The sequence below is a fragment of the Scyliorhinus canicula genome, chromosome 1 (genome assembly GCF_902713615.1).
Source record: "Scyliorhinus canicula chromosome 1, sScyCan1.1, whole genome shotgun sequence".
Lineage (NCBI taxonomy): Eukaryota > Metazoa > Chordata > Chondrichthyes > Carcharhiniformes > Scyliorhinidae > Scyliorhinus > Scyliorhinus canicula.
Genome location: NC_052146.1, coordinates 226,863,945 through 226,882,141, shown reverse-complemented (window position 1 = coordinate 226,882,141; position 18,197 = coordinate 226,863,945). Strand labels below are relative to the sequence as shown.

General features: G+C 53.3%; 1 protein-coding gene across 7 annotated transcripts in view; it reads left to right on the top strand.

Moving 5' to 3' along the window:
• si:zfos-1056e6.1 (uncharacterized protein LOC107988029 homolog) overlaps nt 1–18,197 on the top strand; it is a 102,840-nt gene that overhangs the window by 51,823 nt on the left and 32,820 nt on the right. For all 7 annotated transcript variants that reach the window (XR_005462013.1, XM_038808596.1, XM_038808560.1 and 4 more), the window contains one exon: nt 302–381. Coding sequence is in view for 6 of the 7 variants with exons in the window: in XM_038808596.1 (XP_038664524.1) it covers nt 302–381 (80 nt within the window). In the remaining variant the exon portion in view is untranslated. The remainder of the gene's footprint in view (nt 1–301; nt 382–18,197) is intronic.

Here is an 18,197-nt window from a genome sequence, read left to right as displayed (position 1 = left end):
TATTTTTAATACACTTGCGTGCACACTAGAATTTAATAACGGCAACATGATAATTTTAACATGGTGTGATCAGTGCTGAGAAGTGCTTCGACCTGATTCTGAACCTGAAATTGCTGCAAACTGAGTTGAGACCTGTGAACAGAAGTCGCAAAGTTGAAACAAGTGTCTATGTGATGGGGCCAGGAACACTAATGTTGGAGTCACGGAAGTCAGTCACGTGCCCATTTTCTCAGTACTGAAAAAGAAACGATTAATTATGCAACATTATATGAACTCTATCAGTTTGTTTTTCTATTTTCAGTTGTCCCCAAAACTCGCACTGATGTCATGACAGTTATCAATAAAGGTTTGAAGAACAGACTGCAAAGCATCATGAAGAGGGTATGAAGAATGTTCTATGCATGCACTGTAATACAAAATATTAACCGAACATTCCTAAATCAGAACACCAATGTTGAAAAAAAATTACTTTTGGAGAAATTCTTAATTGCAATGTAACTTGTATTGGTATGCGTTTTCACAAAACATTAGATAAGTGTTGAGAACTGGTGATTTCAAACAATTGTTTACAAGGATTAATAACAGAATTTCACCATTTTAATCAGAGAATGAGATCAGAATCATTCACACCCATTCTTTGGGCATTATGAGTGCCCTGAGACCTCAACATTGGCACTTGTGCAGCTTGGGCACACTTTTGGAGCCAATTGTGCCAGAAGCCATTTGTTGAGGCGTTAATGTGAACACAGTGTATGGCCAGTGAATGTGGGCAGAGCAATTAGTTCATGAAGTCAGTCAGCATGAACTCCCCAGTTGGTGTTCTCTTAATCTTACACAGCTGAACATATAGGGCGCAATTCTCCCACTGCATTGACCCTGTCGCTGATCTCGGTGTGTTGGGTGCATCGCGGGTGAGGCCCAAATCGGGCTTCGCACCAGGCACAAAACCACGTGCATGGTAACTCTGTTGCTTCACAGCTCCAGGGTACCAGATTCGATCCCCGACTTGGGTCACTGTCTGTGCAGAGTCTGCACGTTCTTCCCGTGTCTGCATGTGTTTCCTCCGGGTGCTCCGGTTTCCTCCCACAGTCCAAAGATGTGCAGGTTAGGTGGATTGGCATTGATAAATTGCCTTTAGTGTCCAAAAAGGATAGGTGAGGTTACTGGGTTGTGGGATAGTGTGGAGTTGTGGGCTTGGGTGGGGTACTCTTTCTGGGAGCTGGTACAGATTCAACGGGCTAAATGGCCTCCTTCTGCACTGTAAATTCTATGCTTCCATGATTCTATGCAAGTCACCCAACCCAAGCCGCGAGGCATGACCTGGGTCTCGCTGGGTGTGATCCAGATAATCTTTTAAATGAGTCATTTGGCTCACTTACAAAGCCGTATTCTCCTGGTACCCGGAAGTCACCGGACGCATTGGCCAGGCCTTAAATGGGCGCCGATCACTACTGGTCTCGACAAGTGTGATGGCCACTCTGGGAGTCTCAAAGGCAATTGAATCCCCCCGGGTGGTCGGGGACAGGGCAAGGCTCTGGCACCTGGTGCCTGGCCAGGTTGGCACTCCCAGGACACCAGGGGAACTTCTTCGGTGGCAGGTTGGCACGGCCTAGGGTTCTGGACTGAGGGTAGCCAAGCCCATGAAAGGGGGGGATGTAAAGGGTGGAGGGGGGGGGGGGGGTGAAGGGGTTTATGAAGGAGCTTCAAAAAAGTTGTGGGTGAAGGGGGGGTCCTGAAAGGAGGGGAGTTTGAAACGAGGGGGCCCTCAGTCACGACATTGCAGGGTGTGCACACTTGGTGGGGGGGTTAATGCCCATATCTGTGGGGGAACGGCATTGTCTTGTCTGTGGGTGGGGAGTGTGGGGGCCCTCAAGCTTATTTAGAGATCAGGGCACCCTTTCAAAATTGAGCTCCAATGTCTAAGGAGCTGGTCTCACCGGTGAGTTCTTCCCACCACTTGAAAACATTTCTAAGCGTGGGCGAGACTGGGGATGAACTCTCAAGGTACCCCAACAGGACCACACTGCATGCAGTTGATGTGGTGAAGGAGCACTCAGCAGACAGGCAAGAGTCAGATTATGGCATTGATTTAGGTGCACCAGGACTGAAGGTATAGTTCCTAAATTTGCTGATACAAAGATGGGTTGAAAAGAAAATTGTGAAAAGGACGTAGGGAAGCTACAAAAGTACAGAGATAGGATAAGTGAGTGGGCAAAAATATGGCAAATGGAGTATAATGTGTGGAAATGTGAAATTATCCATTTTGGCAGGAAGAATAAAAAATAAACTTATTATCTAAATGGGGAGAGATTGCAGAGCTCCGAGGTGTAGAGGGATCTGGGTGTCCTTGTGAATGAATCACAAAAGATTAGTATACAAGATACAGCAAATAATTAGCAAAGCTAATAGAATGTTATTGTTTATTGTGAGGGGAATTGATTACAAAAGTAGGGAGGTTAATCTTCAGTTGTACAGGGCACTGGTGAGAGCACATCTGGAGTATTGTGTACAGTATTGATCTCCTTATTTAAGGAATGATGAAAATGCGTTAGAAGCAGTCAAAAGAAGGTTCACCATACTAATACCAGAAATGAATGAGTTGTCTTATGAAGAAAGGTTGGAGAGGTTAGGTTTGTATTTATTAGAGTTTAGAAGAGTAAGATGCGACTTGATTGAAACCTTTAAGACCTGAGGAGTCTTTACAAGGTGGATGTGGAGAGGATGTTTCCTCTTGTCGAAGAATCTAGAACTGGGGGTCACTGTTTAAAAATAAGGGGTCACTCATTTAAAATGGAGATTAGGAAAAACTTTTTCTCTCAGAGGGTCGTGAGTCTCTGGAACTCTTTAAAAGGAAGTGGAAGCAGAGTCGTTGAATAATCTTAAGGCAGAGCTGGATAGATTCTTGATTAACAAGGCCATCAAAGGTAGGCAGGAATGTGGATTTGAGGTGACAATCAAATCGCCCACGATCTTATTGGATGGAAGGGGAGAGGTGTCTTTCTTTGCTGAATGTATGTTCAGTTGTTTAAGAGAGGCCATTAGCTAAAGTGGGAATGTTCAAATTGGTGATCCTGATGTTAAATCAGCATTAGGCATGAAATGATGTGTGATTTGTTGACTACATGCTTCCAGTGTATGCTCCAAATTACCTCAGCAAGATGGTGTGGGCTCCGGTGAAAATGAGCAAAGACAGCAGGAAACACACCGGTGCTACCAGCACAATGTTGTCAATTTTTGTGGCTGCCTACTTTTCTCTACACTGATGTTTCACATAGTGTTCAGACAGAAACTTTATTCAGGCAATTTCTCTTCAAAGATCCATTTTATCATCTGTCCATGTGGCTGTTTACATCAAATGAAAGTCAATCAGTTGCATATTTTACAAGAATAAATAATTGTAGTCCAGAATGCTTTGCAATGTATCCTACGAACAGCAGAAATACTTCACCCAAAGCAAATGATTTTCAGGGCAGTGTCTGTTGCTGTGTCGATAAAAATAGGTGTGACTTTGTATACAACAGTAATGCCCCACAAACAGCAATGAGATGAATTATTGTTCAATCTATTTTGGGTGGTTTTATTAGGCTAGAAAACTAGAAGTAGAACATTTTGCCACAAAGGACCGAACAGTAAATTAGAGGCAGTACAGAAATAAGCAATCTGTCCATTTCCAATTTAGCTCAGCTAAGATTAGTTAAAAGTCTCAAGTTCAAATTACACCTTGATATGGCTTCAGAGGCTTTCAAAATTGATTCCTTGGTTAACATAAATGATGGGACCACACACTGCCTGCACTTGGGGCCAAATTAGTTGAATCGATAATATGAGAAGAGTTAATTAGTCTAACTGACTGACTTTGAAGTAATGCAAACAGCAAGATTGACACTTCTTTGGAAAAATATCAATGGACCTTTGAACAGAAATTGCTCGAAGCAAGTTTCTATGTAAATATTTTGCATCCACACAACCCAGTGGAGACAAAGAGGTCACACAGCTCTCTTGTGCTCCTGGCACTAGTCTCATGATACACAAAAATACCAGGGCTGCAATGCTGCAGATGGTGACGTCCAAGAGAAGCATATCCAACATGCTGGATATTTGGTGTTGGATATTTTTACCATTGAACATATGTCAACTCAATGCAGAGACACCTGCATTGGAGGTCATGAACTTTCCCATAGAATCGATACAGTACAGAAGGAGGTTATTCAGCCCATCAAACATGCAACAACTCCAAAAGAGCACACAACCTACACCTACACCCCCACCCTAACCCTGTAGCCCCACTTAACCTGCACATCTTTGGACTGTGAGAAGAAACCAGAGCACCCGGAGCAAACCCACATGGACAGTCACCCAAGGCTGGAATTGAACTTGGTTCTGTGGTGCTATGAGGCAGCAGTGCCAACCATTGCACAGCCATTGGCCTTAGTCTTTGTGACAAATACCCTGAGGACAATCGTGCTTCCACAATTAATGTTCAAATTGGAAAATTGTGTTTCTACTGGCTTGAACAGACTTGGTTCCCATTACAGAAAATTGTGAAGCAGAGCTCTGTTGGTTTCATTGTTAGATATTGGATCTGCTTTCCAACAGATCCAAGCTGTATAGAACCAGAGCCCAATGTTTGAATGAGCTTAGTTAATATTGCTGTCCTTTTGGACTTCACTACTGTAGAATTGCTGCCACTTTCACCATTCAGTCACAAGGAAATGAATGTTATTTTCTTTCAACCAATGTATCTGTGAGTTGTTTATTGGGTCCGGAGCAAGGGGAGGAAGTGGGAATTTGAAGCAGTGAAGAGGAAGGAAAGGGTGGGTATACAGGAGAAGGGAGAACTACTTGGGAGAGGAGAAATAAGTAAACACACTACATTTAAACTTATTGCACTTTTATTATGCCCTCCTGCTTCCAATGCAATACCATTACAGGGGCGTAGTTGGTATTAGAAATGGGGTTTTGGATGCAAAGTGCCAGGTTTTAAGGAATTTATATCTGTATTGTTAAATATTAGAAATAAGGGGCGGGATTCTCCGACCCCACGCAGGGTCGGAGAATCGGCGGGCAGCGGCGTTATTCCCGCTCCCGCAGGGTTTTAAAATCTCTGACCGGCCAAAAACCGGCGCTGTGCAAATCCCGCCGGCAGCCTCTGAAAACAGCTGGCGCCGGTGGGATTTCATTTTTTTTTTAGATTCCACAAATCTCCGGCCCGGATGGGCCGAAGTCCCGGTCACGTCGGCGAAAATCACAGTTGCTTTAAAACAGCGTCAACCATTGATGATGGTTGACGCCGTTCAGTGTCAGGGGGTGGGTTGCGGCATCGGGGGGGGGGGGGGGGGGGGGGTTGCGGCATCGGGGGGTTGGGTTGCGGCATCGGGGGGGTGGGTTGCGGCATCGGGGGGGGTGGGTTGCGGCATCCGGGGGGTTGCGGCATTGGGGGGTGGGTTGCGGCATCGGGGGGGTGTGTTGCGGCATCGGGGGGTGGGTTGCGGCATCGGGGGGGTGGGTTGCGGCATCGGGGGGGTGGGTTGCGGCATCCGGGGGGTTGCGGCATCGGGGGGGGGCATGGGGGGGGCATCGGGGGGGGGGTGCGGCATCGGGGGGGGGTTGCGGCATCGGGGGGTGGGTTTGCGGCATCGGGGGGGTGGGTTGCGGCATCCGGGGGGTTGCGGCACGGGGGGGGGTATCGGGGGGGGGGTTGCGGCATCGGGGGGGGTTTGGGGGCAGCGGCGTGCAGAGAGGGGGGGCTACGGATGCCCTGGGCCAACGCACCGTCGCCCCCCCCCTCTGTACGCCGCTGCCCCCTACCCCAACCACCCCCCCTCACCACCCCTACCTCCCTCCAACGCCCCTACCCCCCTCCCCACCACCCCTACCCCCCACCCCACCACCCCTACCCCCCTCCAACGCCGCCCCCCATCTCTCGCAACGCCGCAACCACCCCCGCTTAACGCCGGGTCCCCCCCCCCTCAACGCCGGTACCCACACCCCGTCCCCCTCCCTCTGAAGGCCGGTACCCACATCCCCCCCCCTCTCTCCTCCTCCCCCCCTTCCTTCCTCCTCCCCCCTTCCTTCCTCCGTCCCCCCCCCTTCCTTCCTCCCCCCTTCCTTCCTCCGTTAGTGGGGGGGGGGTGGGGGGGTGCGGCGTTGGAGGGGGGTAGGGGTGGTGAAGGGGGTAGGGGTGGTGAGGGGGGTTAGGGTAGGGGCAGCGGCGTGCAGAGGAGGGGGGCGACGGATGCCCGGGGCCAACGCACCGTCGCCCCCCCTCTGCACGCAGCTGCCCCTACCCCAACCCCCTCCCCTCACCACCCCTACCCCCTTCACCACCCCTACCCCCCTCCAACGCCGCACCCCCCCACCCCCCACCCCCCACTAACGCCGCACCCCCCCCACTAACGGAGGAAGGAAGGGGGCGAGGAGGAAGGAGGGGGGACGGAGGAAGGAAGGGGGGAGGAGGAAGGAGGGGGGAGGAGGAAGGAAGGGGGGGAGGAGGAAGAAGGGGGGAGGAGGAAGGAAGGGGGGAGGAGGAAGGAAGGGGGGAGGAGGAAGGAAGGGGGAGGAGGAAGGAGGGGGGAGGAGGAAGGAAGGGGGAGGAGGAGAGAGGGGGGGGTGTGTGGGTACCGGCCTTCAGAGGGAGGGGGACGGGGTGTGGGTACCGGCGTTGAGGGGGGGGGACCCGGCGTTGAGGGTGGGGGGTTGCGGCGTTGCGAGAGATGGGGGGCGGCGTTGGAGGGGGTAGGGGTGGTGGGGAGGGAGGTAGGGGTGGTGGGGAGGGAGGTAGGGGTGGTGGGGAGGGAAGTAGGGGTGGTGAGGGGGGGTGGTTGGGGTAGGGGGCAGCGGCGTTCAGAGGGGGGGACGACGGTGCGTTGGCCCCGGGCATCGGTCGCCCCCCCTCTCTGCACGCCGCTGCCCCCAAACCCCCCCCCCGATGCCGCAACCCCTCCCGATGCCGCAACCCCCCCCGATGCCGCAACCCCCCCCGATGCCGCAACCCCCCCCGATGCCGCAACCCCCCCCGATGCCGCAACCCCCCCCCCCGATGCCGCAACCCCCCCCGATGCCGCAACTCCCCCCCGATGCCGCAACCCCCCCCCCAAATGCCGGAACCCCCTCCCCCCCCAAATGCCGGACCCCCCCCCCCAAATGCCGGAACCCCCCCCCCCCAAATGCCGGAACCCCCCCCCCCAAATGCCGGAACCCCCCCCCCCCCCCCCGAAATGCCGGGTCTGTCTCTCTCCTCCTCCTCCTCCAAAAAACGCCGGGTCTCACCACTTCCGCAGCTGGTGAAACTGACGCGTATCGCGTCAGTCAGCTGCTGGCCCCTCCGGGAACGGAGAATAGCGGCCTAAAAGAAGGCCCCGACGCCGGAGTCATGTACACCGATTTTTCTCGCCGGAAATCGGCGTTACGACGGTCTGCGGAGAATCCCGCCCAAGGTATGGATTTGATTTGGTTTAATTTAGTGGTTGTGTGCAAAGAGGAATACCTAAATTAAGCTAGAGAGGGAACATCTCTCTCATCTTTGCTAGAAGAAAAGCCATACCATGGAGTAACGGTTAAGAAAATAAGTGTCGAAACTTAAAAAACAGCCAGTTAAGGAAACTAGAGAAATGAATCAAAGTTTCCACGAAGACTGAGATTAAAAGAACAAAATAGGAACTGCATTGAGAACAGGATACTTTTCATGAAAGTCAAAGGCAGACCTAGGAAGAGAATAGCTGATAAGGTTGGTGCAGACTAGCCACATGTCTGAAACAATTGTATGGTTTGGTGTCTTTAATTCCAGTGTTCAAAGCGATAATATTCTGTTGGGGACTGAATATCTGAGTTTGTGTAGAACTTTCAGTGCATGTTGCAATTCAAGGTATAGGAAGACTGAAAGGAGAGCTGGAAAATTTGGTGCTGGATTCCATGTTAAAAGTGGAGCAAAAGCTTCGTTTGCTATGATGGTTGGAAAATCTCGAATAGATTCGTAATGAAAATAGCTGATGGAAAGCATTGTTTGAAAGAATATTTGAAAGCATGACTGTTAGGAGTGGAGTTTGGAAACACTCATGTGACAGTCATGGGGGAGAGGGAATTTAAAAATAAATCCATGGAGGATCAGTTGAGTGTCATTGGACATTTGGTTCATTATTTTTGAAAACCTTTGTGATGCTCAGGTTCAGTAAAGGAGTATTGTATTATAATCAAACTTGCTTGTTTAATAAATGTTTTTTCCTTGTTGTTAAAAACTAATTAGCAGTCCTATGACTGTTCCTCCATTTAAAAAAAAACATAAAAGTTATTATCTTTTGAGCCAGGGTTCCATTCTGGGATCGTCCTGTACAGTTATATCCTCAACTGGGATCATAAGAAAAAAGATTAGGTGCCAAGTTTTTGTAGTGGAGAACCAATAGCAGCGGCCTTTAAAATGGCAGCAATCCTAGACGGGATTCCCTAATCCCGTGGCCGTGTCTATGCCGTCGTAAAAGCTGTCATGTTTTCCGACGACGTGAATGGGCCGACCCCACGACTAATTCTGGCCCCTACGGTGGACCAGCACGGCACTGGAGCAGTTCACGCCGCTCCAGCTGCTGATCCCAGCGTGAATCAGTGGACGCCGATTGAGGGCCACATCGGAGGACCCCCCCCTCGGGGTCGGGCATCCACCCCCCCCCCCCCCCCCCCTCCCTCCTCCCCCACCCCCCCGACCCTTCCACGCCGAGGTCCCGTTCGCTGAGAGCAGGTGTGGACGGCGCCAGCAGGCCAGCTGTGTAAAGTGGCCCGTGACCAGCGCCGCGCCAACCATGCCAGTGCCAATAGTGCCAATTCTCCGCTTTGCGGAGAATCACGTGCCGGCGTCGGGGCAGCGTATGGAAGCTAAAGAAATTTGGCATTTCTGCATCGACTCTAACAAACTTCTGCAGATGTGCGACAGAGAGCACCCTATCCGGCTGCATCACAGCCTGGTATGGCAACTGCTCGGTCCATGAGAGAACCCGCCCCTCATTTTTGTCAGCAGGGCTATCGTGTGAATCACACAGGTGGAAAACTTGAACTCAGTAGGACATTTGAAATTAACTGAGTTAAAAAGATACCATTTTTACGACAGGAATGCCTTAACTTGCAGTGTGGGAGACACAAAAATACGGAGTAAACGTAAATGCTCTTAAAGGCAGGGTAGGTCTATTTAAATGTTATGAACTGAAGTTATTTAAATACCCAACCCTTAATATTGAAAACAAAAAACAGGCAGCTGCTTTCTGTTGGGAGTAAAAAAGACGTCCACTGCTGAGCTCCTCCACATTAGTCCTCAACACCGGGGCCCCGCAAGGATGTGTTCTCAGTCCTCTACTGCACTCTCTATACACACATGACTGTGTGGCAAGATTTAACTCCAACTCAATCTATAAGTTTGCGGATGATACGACTATGGTGGGCCGTATCTCAAACAACGACGAATCAGACTACAGGAGGGAGATAAATCACTTGGTTGCATGGTGTACCGAAAACAACCTCTCTCTAAATGTCGGAAAGATCAAGGAACTGATCATCGACTTCAGGAAGCATAGCATAACACACAGTCCCATCTGCATTATTGGCTCCAAAGTAGAGATGGTCGATAGCTTTAAGTTCCTGGGGGGGGGGGGGGGGGGGGGGGTCACCTTTGCCAACAGTCTGTCCTGGTCCACTCACGTTGATGCAACAGTCAAGAAAGTCCAACAACGTCTCTACTTCCTATGGAAGCTAAAGAAATTTGGCATTTCTGCATCGACTCTCACAAACGTCTACAGATGTGCAATAGAAAGCATCCTATCCGGCGGCATCACAGCCTGGTATGGCAACTGCTCGGTCCAAGATCGCAAGAAACTGCAGAGTGTGTTGAACTCAGCCCAACGCATCACACATGCTTGCCACCCTCACATTGGTTCTGTGTACCCTCCCGCTGCATCAGGAGGCAGACTGCATTATCAGAGCCCCCTCCCACCCATGCATTGCCTTCTTCCAGACCCTTCCATCAGGCAGACGGTACAGAATTCTGAAGACCCGCACATCCAGACATAGGAACAGCTTCTTCCCCACAGCTACAAGACTCCTCAACGACTCCCCCTCGGACTGACCTGTTCCTTGTAAGGGCACTATTCATGACTCCCTATGCTGCTGTTGCTCATGTATTTGCTCTGTTTGGCCCCTTGTTCCGCACTGTAACCGATCATTGTCGATGTACCATTTGTCAATGTTCTTTGTTGATTATTCTCTTTGTCTACTATGTACGTACTGTGTACATTTCATCAGCCGCAGAAAAAATATTTTTCACTGTACTTCGGTACTTGTGACAATAAATCAAATCAAATCAGATATACTGATTGACAGACCATCCGGGGTAGCTTAGAAAGAATGTTAGCCATCTGTTCCTGCAGTTTGAAATTATTTCATTTTTGATATTTCTGAAAGACTGTTATGACAACAGAACCCATTATTGATACTTGGCTGAGTTTCAAAAATCCAAATTCACTTTTCTCCAATGGGAGCTGAGTTCACATTTTGATTGACAGTTTTACGAGGCTACTAAAGGGTTCAATTTTTTGATGTGTTTAGTGAGTTTCGTGTTTTTGCTCTTACAACAGATTGACCACTTGTGATGATTTTAATTTTTTAAATGGGTTTCATGAATAACAGTTTTTTTCAGTAAAATGTCTGGGTGAATAAGAACTCTCTTAGATTACTGATAGTTTTCTTTTTCATCTGCAATGGGTGGTATGGTAGCACAGTGCTTACCACTGTTCCTTCACAGGTCCAGGGTCCCAGGTTCAATTCCCTGCTGGGTCACTGTCTGTGAGGACTCTGCACGTTTTCCTCGTGTCTGCATGGGTTTCCTCCGGGTGCTCTGGTTTCCTCCCACAGTCCAAAGATGTGAAAGTTAGGTGGATTGGCCATGCTAAAATTACCCTTAGTGTCCAAAAAAGGTTAGGTGGGGTTACGTGGATAGGGTGGAGGTGTGGGTTGAAGTAGGGTGCTCTTGCGACTTCCGGTTGCGGTGATGCAGAGCTAAGCCGCACGTTCGGTGGCTCCTGCTATTTTTGGTCTTTTGGGTTCTTTTAAGGGCCCGTAGCAGTGCTGTTTGGACTTTGCCCCAGGTGGGAACACTTTTTCTAAGATTCTCCACCGGTGGATGGCCTGGACTAGGAGTGGAGCGGTTAAAAAATCGGCTTTGGAGCAGAGAAAGGTGCGAGGCAGGAAACGCAAGATGGCGGCGGACGGGGAAGCAGCAGCATGGCAGCAGTGGGTGCGAGAGCAGCAGGAGCTGCTTCAGCGCTCCTTCAAGGAGCTGAAGACAGAGATTCTGGAACCGTTTAAGGCCTCCCTGGACAAGCTCATGGCGACCCAGACGGCTCAGGGTGCGGAGATCCGAGAGTTTCGACAAAAGACCTCGGAGAGCGAGGACGAACCCCTGGGCCTGGCGGTGAAGGTGGAGTCACACGAGGCGCTCCATAAGAAGTGGTCAGCGAGGATGGAGGAGATGGAGAACTGGGCCCGTCAGAAGAACCTGCGGATTCTGGGCCTCCCAGAGGGGCTGGAAGGTTCGGATTTGGGGGCCTATGTGGCTATGATGCTGAACACGCTAATGGGTGTGAGGTCGTTCCAGGGACCCTTGGAGCTGGAGGGTGCCCATCGGGTGCTGCTGCGGAAGCTCAGGCCAAGCGAGCCGCCTCGGGCGGTGCTGGTCCGTTTTCACCGCTTTGTCGACCGTGAGTGTGTGCTGAGATGGGCGAAGAAGGAGAGGAGTAGCAAGTGGGGGAATACGGAGATCAGGATCTACCAGGACTGGAGTGCGGAGGTGGCGAAGAGAAGGGCTGGGTTTAACCGGGCGAAGGCAGTGCTGCACAAGAAGGGTGTCAAGTTTGGCCTGTTACAGCCGGCATGCCTGTGGGTCACTTATAAAGACCGCCAGCTCTATTTTGACTCCCCGGAGGAGGCCTGGACTTTCGCTCAGGCAGAGAAGCTGGACTTGAACTGAGGACTGGGGGCTGGGGAACATTGTACACAGCCCGGAGGCTCTGTCCTCCTTGGTATCCTTTTGCTTTATCGGACTCATCTATTGGATGATGTTTTTTGCTGTTCTGCTTTTTTGCTCTTTGGGACTGTTATCTGTTTACTTGGGTGTTTTGTCATGTTTGAATTTTTTTTTTTCTCACTGGTTGAGAGTTTGGGTGGGGTTCGCGGTCCTGTTGGGTCATGTGTCTGTCTTTTCCCGCGTTTTGGGTCAGGGGCTTGGGATGGATGTGCGGGCTTTTCTCCCGCACTGGAGGAGCAGGGGGTGGGGCCGGTACTGGAGGGATGGTTGTGTGGCACTGGGGAGGGTCATTGGGGTGGTGGGAGCAGCCGGGGTCAGCACGAGTCGGCTGACTTACGGAAGTACAATGGAAGGGGTTACGCAGCTAGGGGGGGCCCTTGCTTGGGGGGGGGGGGGGAGGTTGTTGGGGGGGGTGGGGGGAGAGGGTGGGGGTACCGGGTTGCTGCTGGAATGGGCTGAGAAGGAGCTGGAGCGTGTAGAGGGGGTCTGTTGCTGTGGGGAACGGGCTGAGTGGGGGGCGCAGGCACGTGGCGGATTACGGAAGGGTGATGGCTAGTCGACGGGGGAGCGGGATGGCCTGGAGTAGGAGTGGAGCGGTTAAAAAATCGGCTTTGGAGCAGAGAAAGGTGCGAGGCAGGAAACGCAAGATGGCGGCGGACGGGGAAGCAGCAGCATGGCAGCAGTGGGTGCGAGAGCAGCAGGAGCTGCTTCAGCGCTCCTTCAAGGAGCTGAAGACAGAGATTCTGGAGCCGTTTAAGGCCTCCCTGGACAAGCTCATGGTGACCCAGTCGGCTCAGGGTGCGGAGATCCGAGAGCTTCGACAAAAGGCCTCGGAGAGCGAGGACGAACTCCTGGGCCTGGCGGTGAAGGTGGAGTCACACGAGGCGCTCCGTAAGAAGTGGTCAGCGAGGATGGAGGAGATGGAGAACCGGGCCCGTCAGAAGAACCTGCGGATTCTGGGCCTCCCAGAGGGGCTGGAAGGTTCGGATTTGGGGGCCTATGTGGCTATGATGCTGAACACGCTAATGGGTGCGAGGTCGTTCCAGGGACCCTTGGAGCTGAAGGGTGCCCATCGGGTGCTGCTGCGGAAGCTCAGGCCAAGCGAGCCGCCTCGGGCGGTGCTGGTCCGTTTTCACCGCTTTGTCGACCGTGAGTGTGTGCTGAGATGGGCGAAGAAGGAGAGGAGTAGCAAGTGGGGGAATACGGTGATCAGGATCTACCAGGACTGGAGTGCGGAGGTGGCGAAGAGAAGGGCTGGGTTTAACCGGGCGAAGGCAGTGCTGCACAAGAAGGGGGTCAAGTTTGGCCTGTTACAGCCGGCATGCCTGTGGGTCACTTATAAAGACCGCCAGCTCTATTTTGACTCCCCGGAGGCCTGGACTTTCGCCCAGGCAGAGAAGCTGGACTTGAACTGAGGACTGGGGGCTGGGGAACATTGTACACAGCCTGTCCTCCTTGGTATCCTTTTGCTTTATCAGACTCATCTATTGGATGATGTTTTTTGCTGTTCTGCTTTTTTGCTCTTTGGGACTGTTATCTGTTTACTTGGGTGTTTTGTCATGTTTGAATTTTTTTTTTCTCACTGGTTGAGAGTTTGGGTGGGGTTCGCGGTCCTGTTGGGTCATGTGTCTGTCTTTTCCCGCGTTTTGGGTCAGGGGCTTGGGATGGATGTGCGGGCTTTTCTCCCGCACTGGAGGAGCAGGGGGTGGGGCCGGTACTGGAGGGATGGTTGTGTGGCACTGGGGAGGGTCATTGGGGTGGTGGGAGCAGCCGGGGTCAGCACGAGTCGGCTGACTTACGGAAGTACAATGGAAGGGGTTACGCAGCTAGGGGGGGCCCTTGCTTGGGGGGGGGGGGAGGTTGTTGGGGGGGGTGGGGGGAGAGGGTGGGGGTACCGGGTTGCTGCTGGAATGGCTGAGAAGGAGCTGGAGCGTGTAGAGGGGGTCTGTTGCTGTGGGGAACGGGCTGAGTGGGGGGCGCAGGCACGTGGCGGATTACGGACGGGTGATGGCTAGTCGACGGGGGAGCGGGGTAGGTGGCCCCCTGATCCGGCTGATCACCTGGAATGTAAGGGGACTGAATGGGCCGGTCAAACGGGCCCGTGTGTTTGCGCACCTGAAGGGGCTGAAGGCGGATGTGGCCATGCTTCAGGATATGCGCCTGAAGGTGGCGGATCAGGTTAGGTTGAGGAAGGGATGGGTAGGCCAAGTGTTTCATTCGGGGCTGGATGCAAAAAATCGGGGGGTGGCGATCCTGGTGGGGAAGAGGGTGTCATTTAAGGTGTTGAGTGTGGTGGCAGACAGTGGCGGGAGGTATGTGATGGTGAGCGGCAAGCTGCAGGGGGAGCGGGTGGTGCTGGTCAATGTATACGCCCCGAATTGGGACGATGTGGGTTTCATGCGGCGCATGTTGGGCCGGATTCCAGATTTGGAGGCGGGGGGCCTGATAATGGGGGGGGGAGGGGGATTTCAACACGGTGCTGGATCCGTCACTGGATCGATCCAGTTCCAGGACAGGTAGGAGTCCTGCGGCGGTTTATGAACCAGATGGGAGGGGTAGATCCATGGAGGTTTGCGAGGCCGAGGGCCAGGGAATTTTCATACTTCTCCCATGTGCATAAGGCCTATTCTCGGATTGATTTTTTCCGTTATGAGTAGGGATTGCGAGGGTGGAAGATGCTGAGTATTCGGCGATAGCCATTTCTGACCATGCCCCGCACTGGGTGGACCTCGAGCTGGGGGAGGAGAGAGACCAATGCCCGCTTTGGCGCTTGGAGGTGGGGCTGCTGGCGGACGAGGAGGTGGGGGGGGTGGGTTCGAGGATGTATCGAGAGGTATCTGGAGGTCAACGACAATGGGGTGGTCCGAGTGGGGACGGTCTGGGAGGCACTGAAGGCGGTGGTTCGGGGGGAGTTGATCTCCATTCGAGCCCACAGGGAGAGAAGGGAGCGGAGAGAGAGGGAGAGATTGGTGGGGGAGATGGTGAGGGTGAACAGGAGATACGCAGAGGCCCCGGAGGAGGGATTGCTGAGGGAGCGGCGTAGTCTCCAGGCTGAGTTCGACTTGTTGACCACCAGAAAGGCGGAGGCTCAATGGAGAAAGGCTCAGGGTGCGGTGTATGAATATGGGGAGAAGGTGAGTAGGATGCTGGCACACCAGCTCCGTAAGCGGGATGCGACAAGGGAGATTGGTGGAGTTAAGGATCGGGGAGGAAATGTGGTGCGAAGGGGGGTAGACATTAATGGGGTCTTCAGGGACTTTTATGAGAAACTGTATCGGTCCGAACCTCCGGCGGAGGAGGGGGGGGGGATGGGGCGCTTTTTGGACCGGCTGAGATTCCCGAGGGTGGAGGAGGGACAGGTGGAGGGTCGGGGGGCGCCAGTTGAGCTTGAGGAGCTGGTTAAAGGGATAGGGAACATGCAGTCGGGGAAGTCGCCAGGGCCGGATGGGTTCCCGGTTGAATTTTACAAGATGTATGCCGACCTGTTGGGCCCCCTGTTGGTTAGGACCTTTAACGAGGCAAGGGAAGGGGGGCTTTGCCCCCGATCATGTCTCGGGCGCTGATCTCCTTGATTCTTAAGTGGGACAAGGATCCCCTGCAGTGTGGGTCATACAGGCCGATCTCACTCTTGAATGTGGACGCCAAGCTGTTGGCAAAGATCTTAGCCACGAGGATAGAGGACTGTGTGCCGCAGGTTATCCACGAGGATCAAACGGGGTTTGTGAGGGGGAGGCAGCTGAACACTAACATACGGAGGCTCTTGAATGTTATAATGATGCCTGCGATAGAAGGGGAGGCGGAGATAGTGGTGGCACTGGACGCGGAGAAGGCCTTTGATAGGGTTGAGTGGGGGTACTTGTGGGAGTGCTGGAAAGGTTCAGGTTTGGGGAGGGGTTTGTCAGTTGGGTGGGGCTGTTATATGAGGCCCCGATGGCGAGTGTGGGGGCAGCACGGTAGCATGGTGGTTAGCATAAATGCTTCACAGCTCCAGGGTCCCAGGTTCGGTTCCCGGCTGGGTCACTGTCTGTGCGGAGTCTGCACGTCCTCCCCGTGTGTGCGTGGGTTTCCTCCGGGTGCTCCGGTTTCCTCCCACAGTCCAAAGATGTGCGGGTTAGGTGGATTGGCCATGCTAAATTGCCCGTAGTGTCCTAAAAGTAAGGTTAAGGGGGGGAGGAAGGGGAAGGGGGGGGGGGGGGGGATTGGGTTACGGGTATAGGGTGGATACGTGGGTTTGAGTAGGGTGATCATTGCTCGGCACAACATCGAGGGCCGAAGGGCCTGTTCTGTGCTGTACTGTTCTATGTTCTATGTTCTTTGAATAGGAGGAGGTCGGAGTATTTTCGGCTATACTGAGGGAGGAGGCAGGGGTGTTCCTTGTCCCCCCTGCTTTTGCGCTGGCAATTGAACCCCTGGCTATGGTGCTGAGGGAGTCGGGGGATTGGAGGGGGCTGGTCCGGGGTGGGGAGGAGCACCGAGTGTCGCTCTATGCGGATGACCTATTGTTGTATGTGGCGGACCCGGTGGGGGGAATGCCGGAGGTAATGGGGATTCTTCAGGAATTTGGGGATTTCTCAGGGTATAAACTCAACTTTGGGAAGAGCGAGCTGTTTGTGGTACATCCGGGGGACCAGGAGGGGGGGATTGGTAGGCTCCCACTGAAAAGGGCGGAAAGGAGCTTCAGGTACTTGGGGGTTCAGGTGGCCAAGAGCTGGGGGGCCTTGCATCAGCTTAACCTCACGAGGCTGGTGGAGCAAATGGAGGAGGAGTTTAAGAGGTGGGACATGCTGCCGCTGTCTCTGGCAAGCAGGGTGCAGTCAGTCAAGATGACGGTGCTCCCGAGATTTCTGTTCCTGTTCCAGTGCCTCCCCATCCTTATCCCGAAGGCCTTTTTCAGGCGGGTTAACAGGAGCATTACGGGGTTCGTTTGGGCACATGGGACCCCGAGGGTGAGAAGGGTGTTCTTGGAGCGGGGCAGGGGGGGGGGGGCTGGCGCTGCCCAGCCTCTGTGGGTACTATTGGGCTGCCAACGCAGCAATGGTGCATAAGTGGGTGATGGAGGGGCAGGGGGCGGCATAGAAGAGGATGGAGAAGGCGTCCTGTGTGGGCACACGCCTGGAGGTGCTGGTAACAGCGCCGCTGCCGCTCCCTCCAACGAGGTATACCACGAGCCCGGTGGTGGTGCCTACCCTCAAAATTTGGGGGCAGTGGAGGCGGCACAGGGGGGAGGTGGGGGCCTCGATGGGGTCCCCGATATGGGGGAACTACCGGTTTGTTCCTGGGAGAATTGATGGCGGGTTCCTGAGTTGGCACAGGGCAGGTGTCAGGAGGTTGGGGGACCTGTTATAGATGGGAAGTTCGTGAGCCTGAGTGAGCTGGAAGGGAAGTTTGGGTTCCCCCGGGGAACGCCTTTCGGTACATGCAAGTAAGGGCGTTTGTCAGGCGGCTGGTGGCGGGGTTCCCTCTGCTGCTGCCGCGTGGGATCCAGGACAGGGTGCTCTCGGGGGTGTGGGTTGGAGAGGGGAGGATCTCGGCAGCGTATCAAGTGATGCAGGAGATGGACGAGGCCTCGGTCGAGGAGCTGAAGGGTAAATGGGAGAAGGAGCTGGGTGAGGAGATAGAGGAGGGGATGTGGACGACGCCCTGGGGAGGGTGAACTCCTCTTCTTGTGCGAGGCTTGGCCTCATACAGTTTAAGGTGCTGCATCGGGCTCACATGACCGGGACAAAGATGAGCCGGTTCTTTGGGAGTGAGGACAGGTGTATTAGGTGCTCAGGGAGGCCAGCAAATCATGCCCATATGTTCTGGGCATGCCCAGCGCTGGGGTAATTTTGGGAGGGCGTAGCAAGGACGCTGTCGAGGGTGGTAGGATCCAGGGTCAATCCGGGCTGGGGGCTCGCAATATTTGGGGTGCCTGTGGAGCCGGGAGTGCAGGAGGCGAAAGAGGCCGGCATTCTGGTCTTTGCGTCCCTAGTAGCCCGGCGGAGGAATCTTCTTCAGTGGAAGGATGCGAGGCCCCCAAGCGTGGAGGCCTGGGTCAACTATATGGCGGGGTTTATTAAATTAGAGATGGTGAAATTTGCCCTAAGGGGGTCGGTGCATGGGTTTTTCAGGAGGTGGCAGCCATTTCTGGATTTCCTGG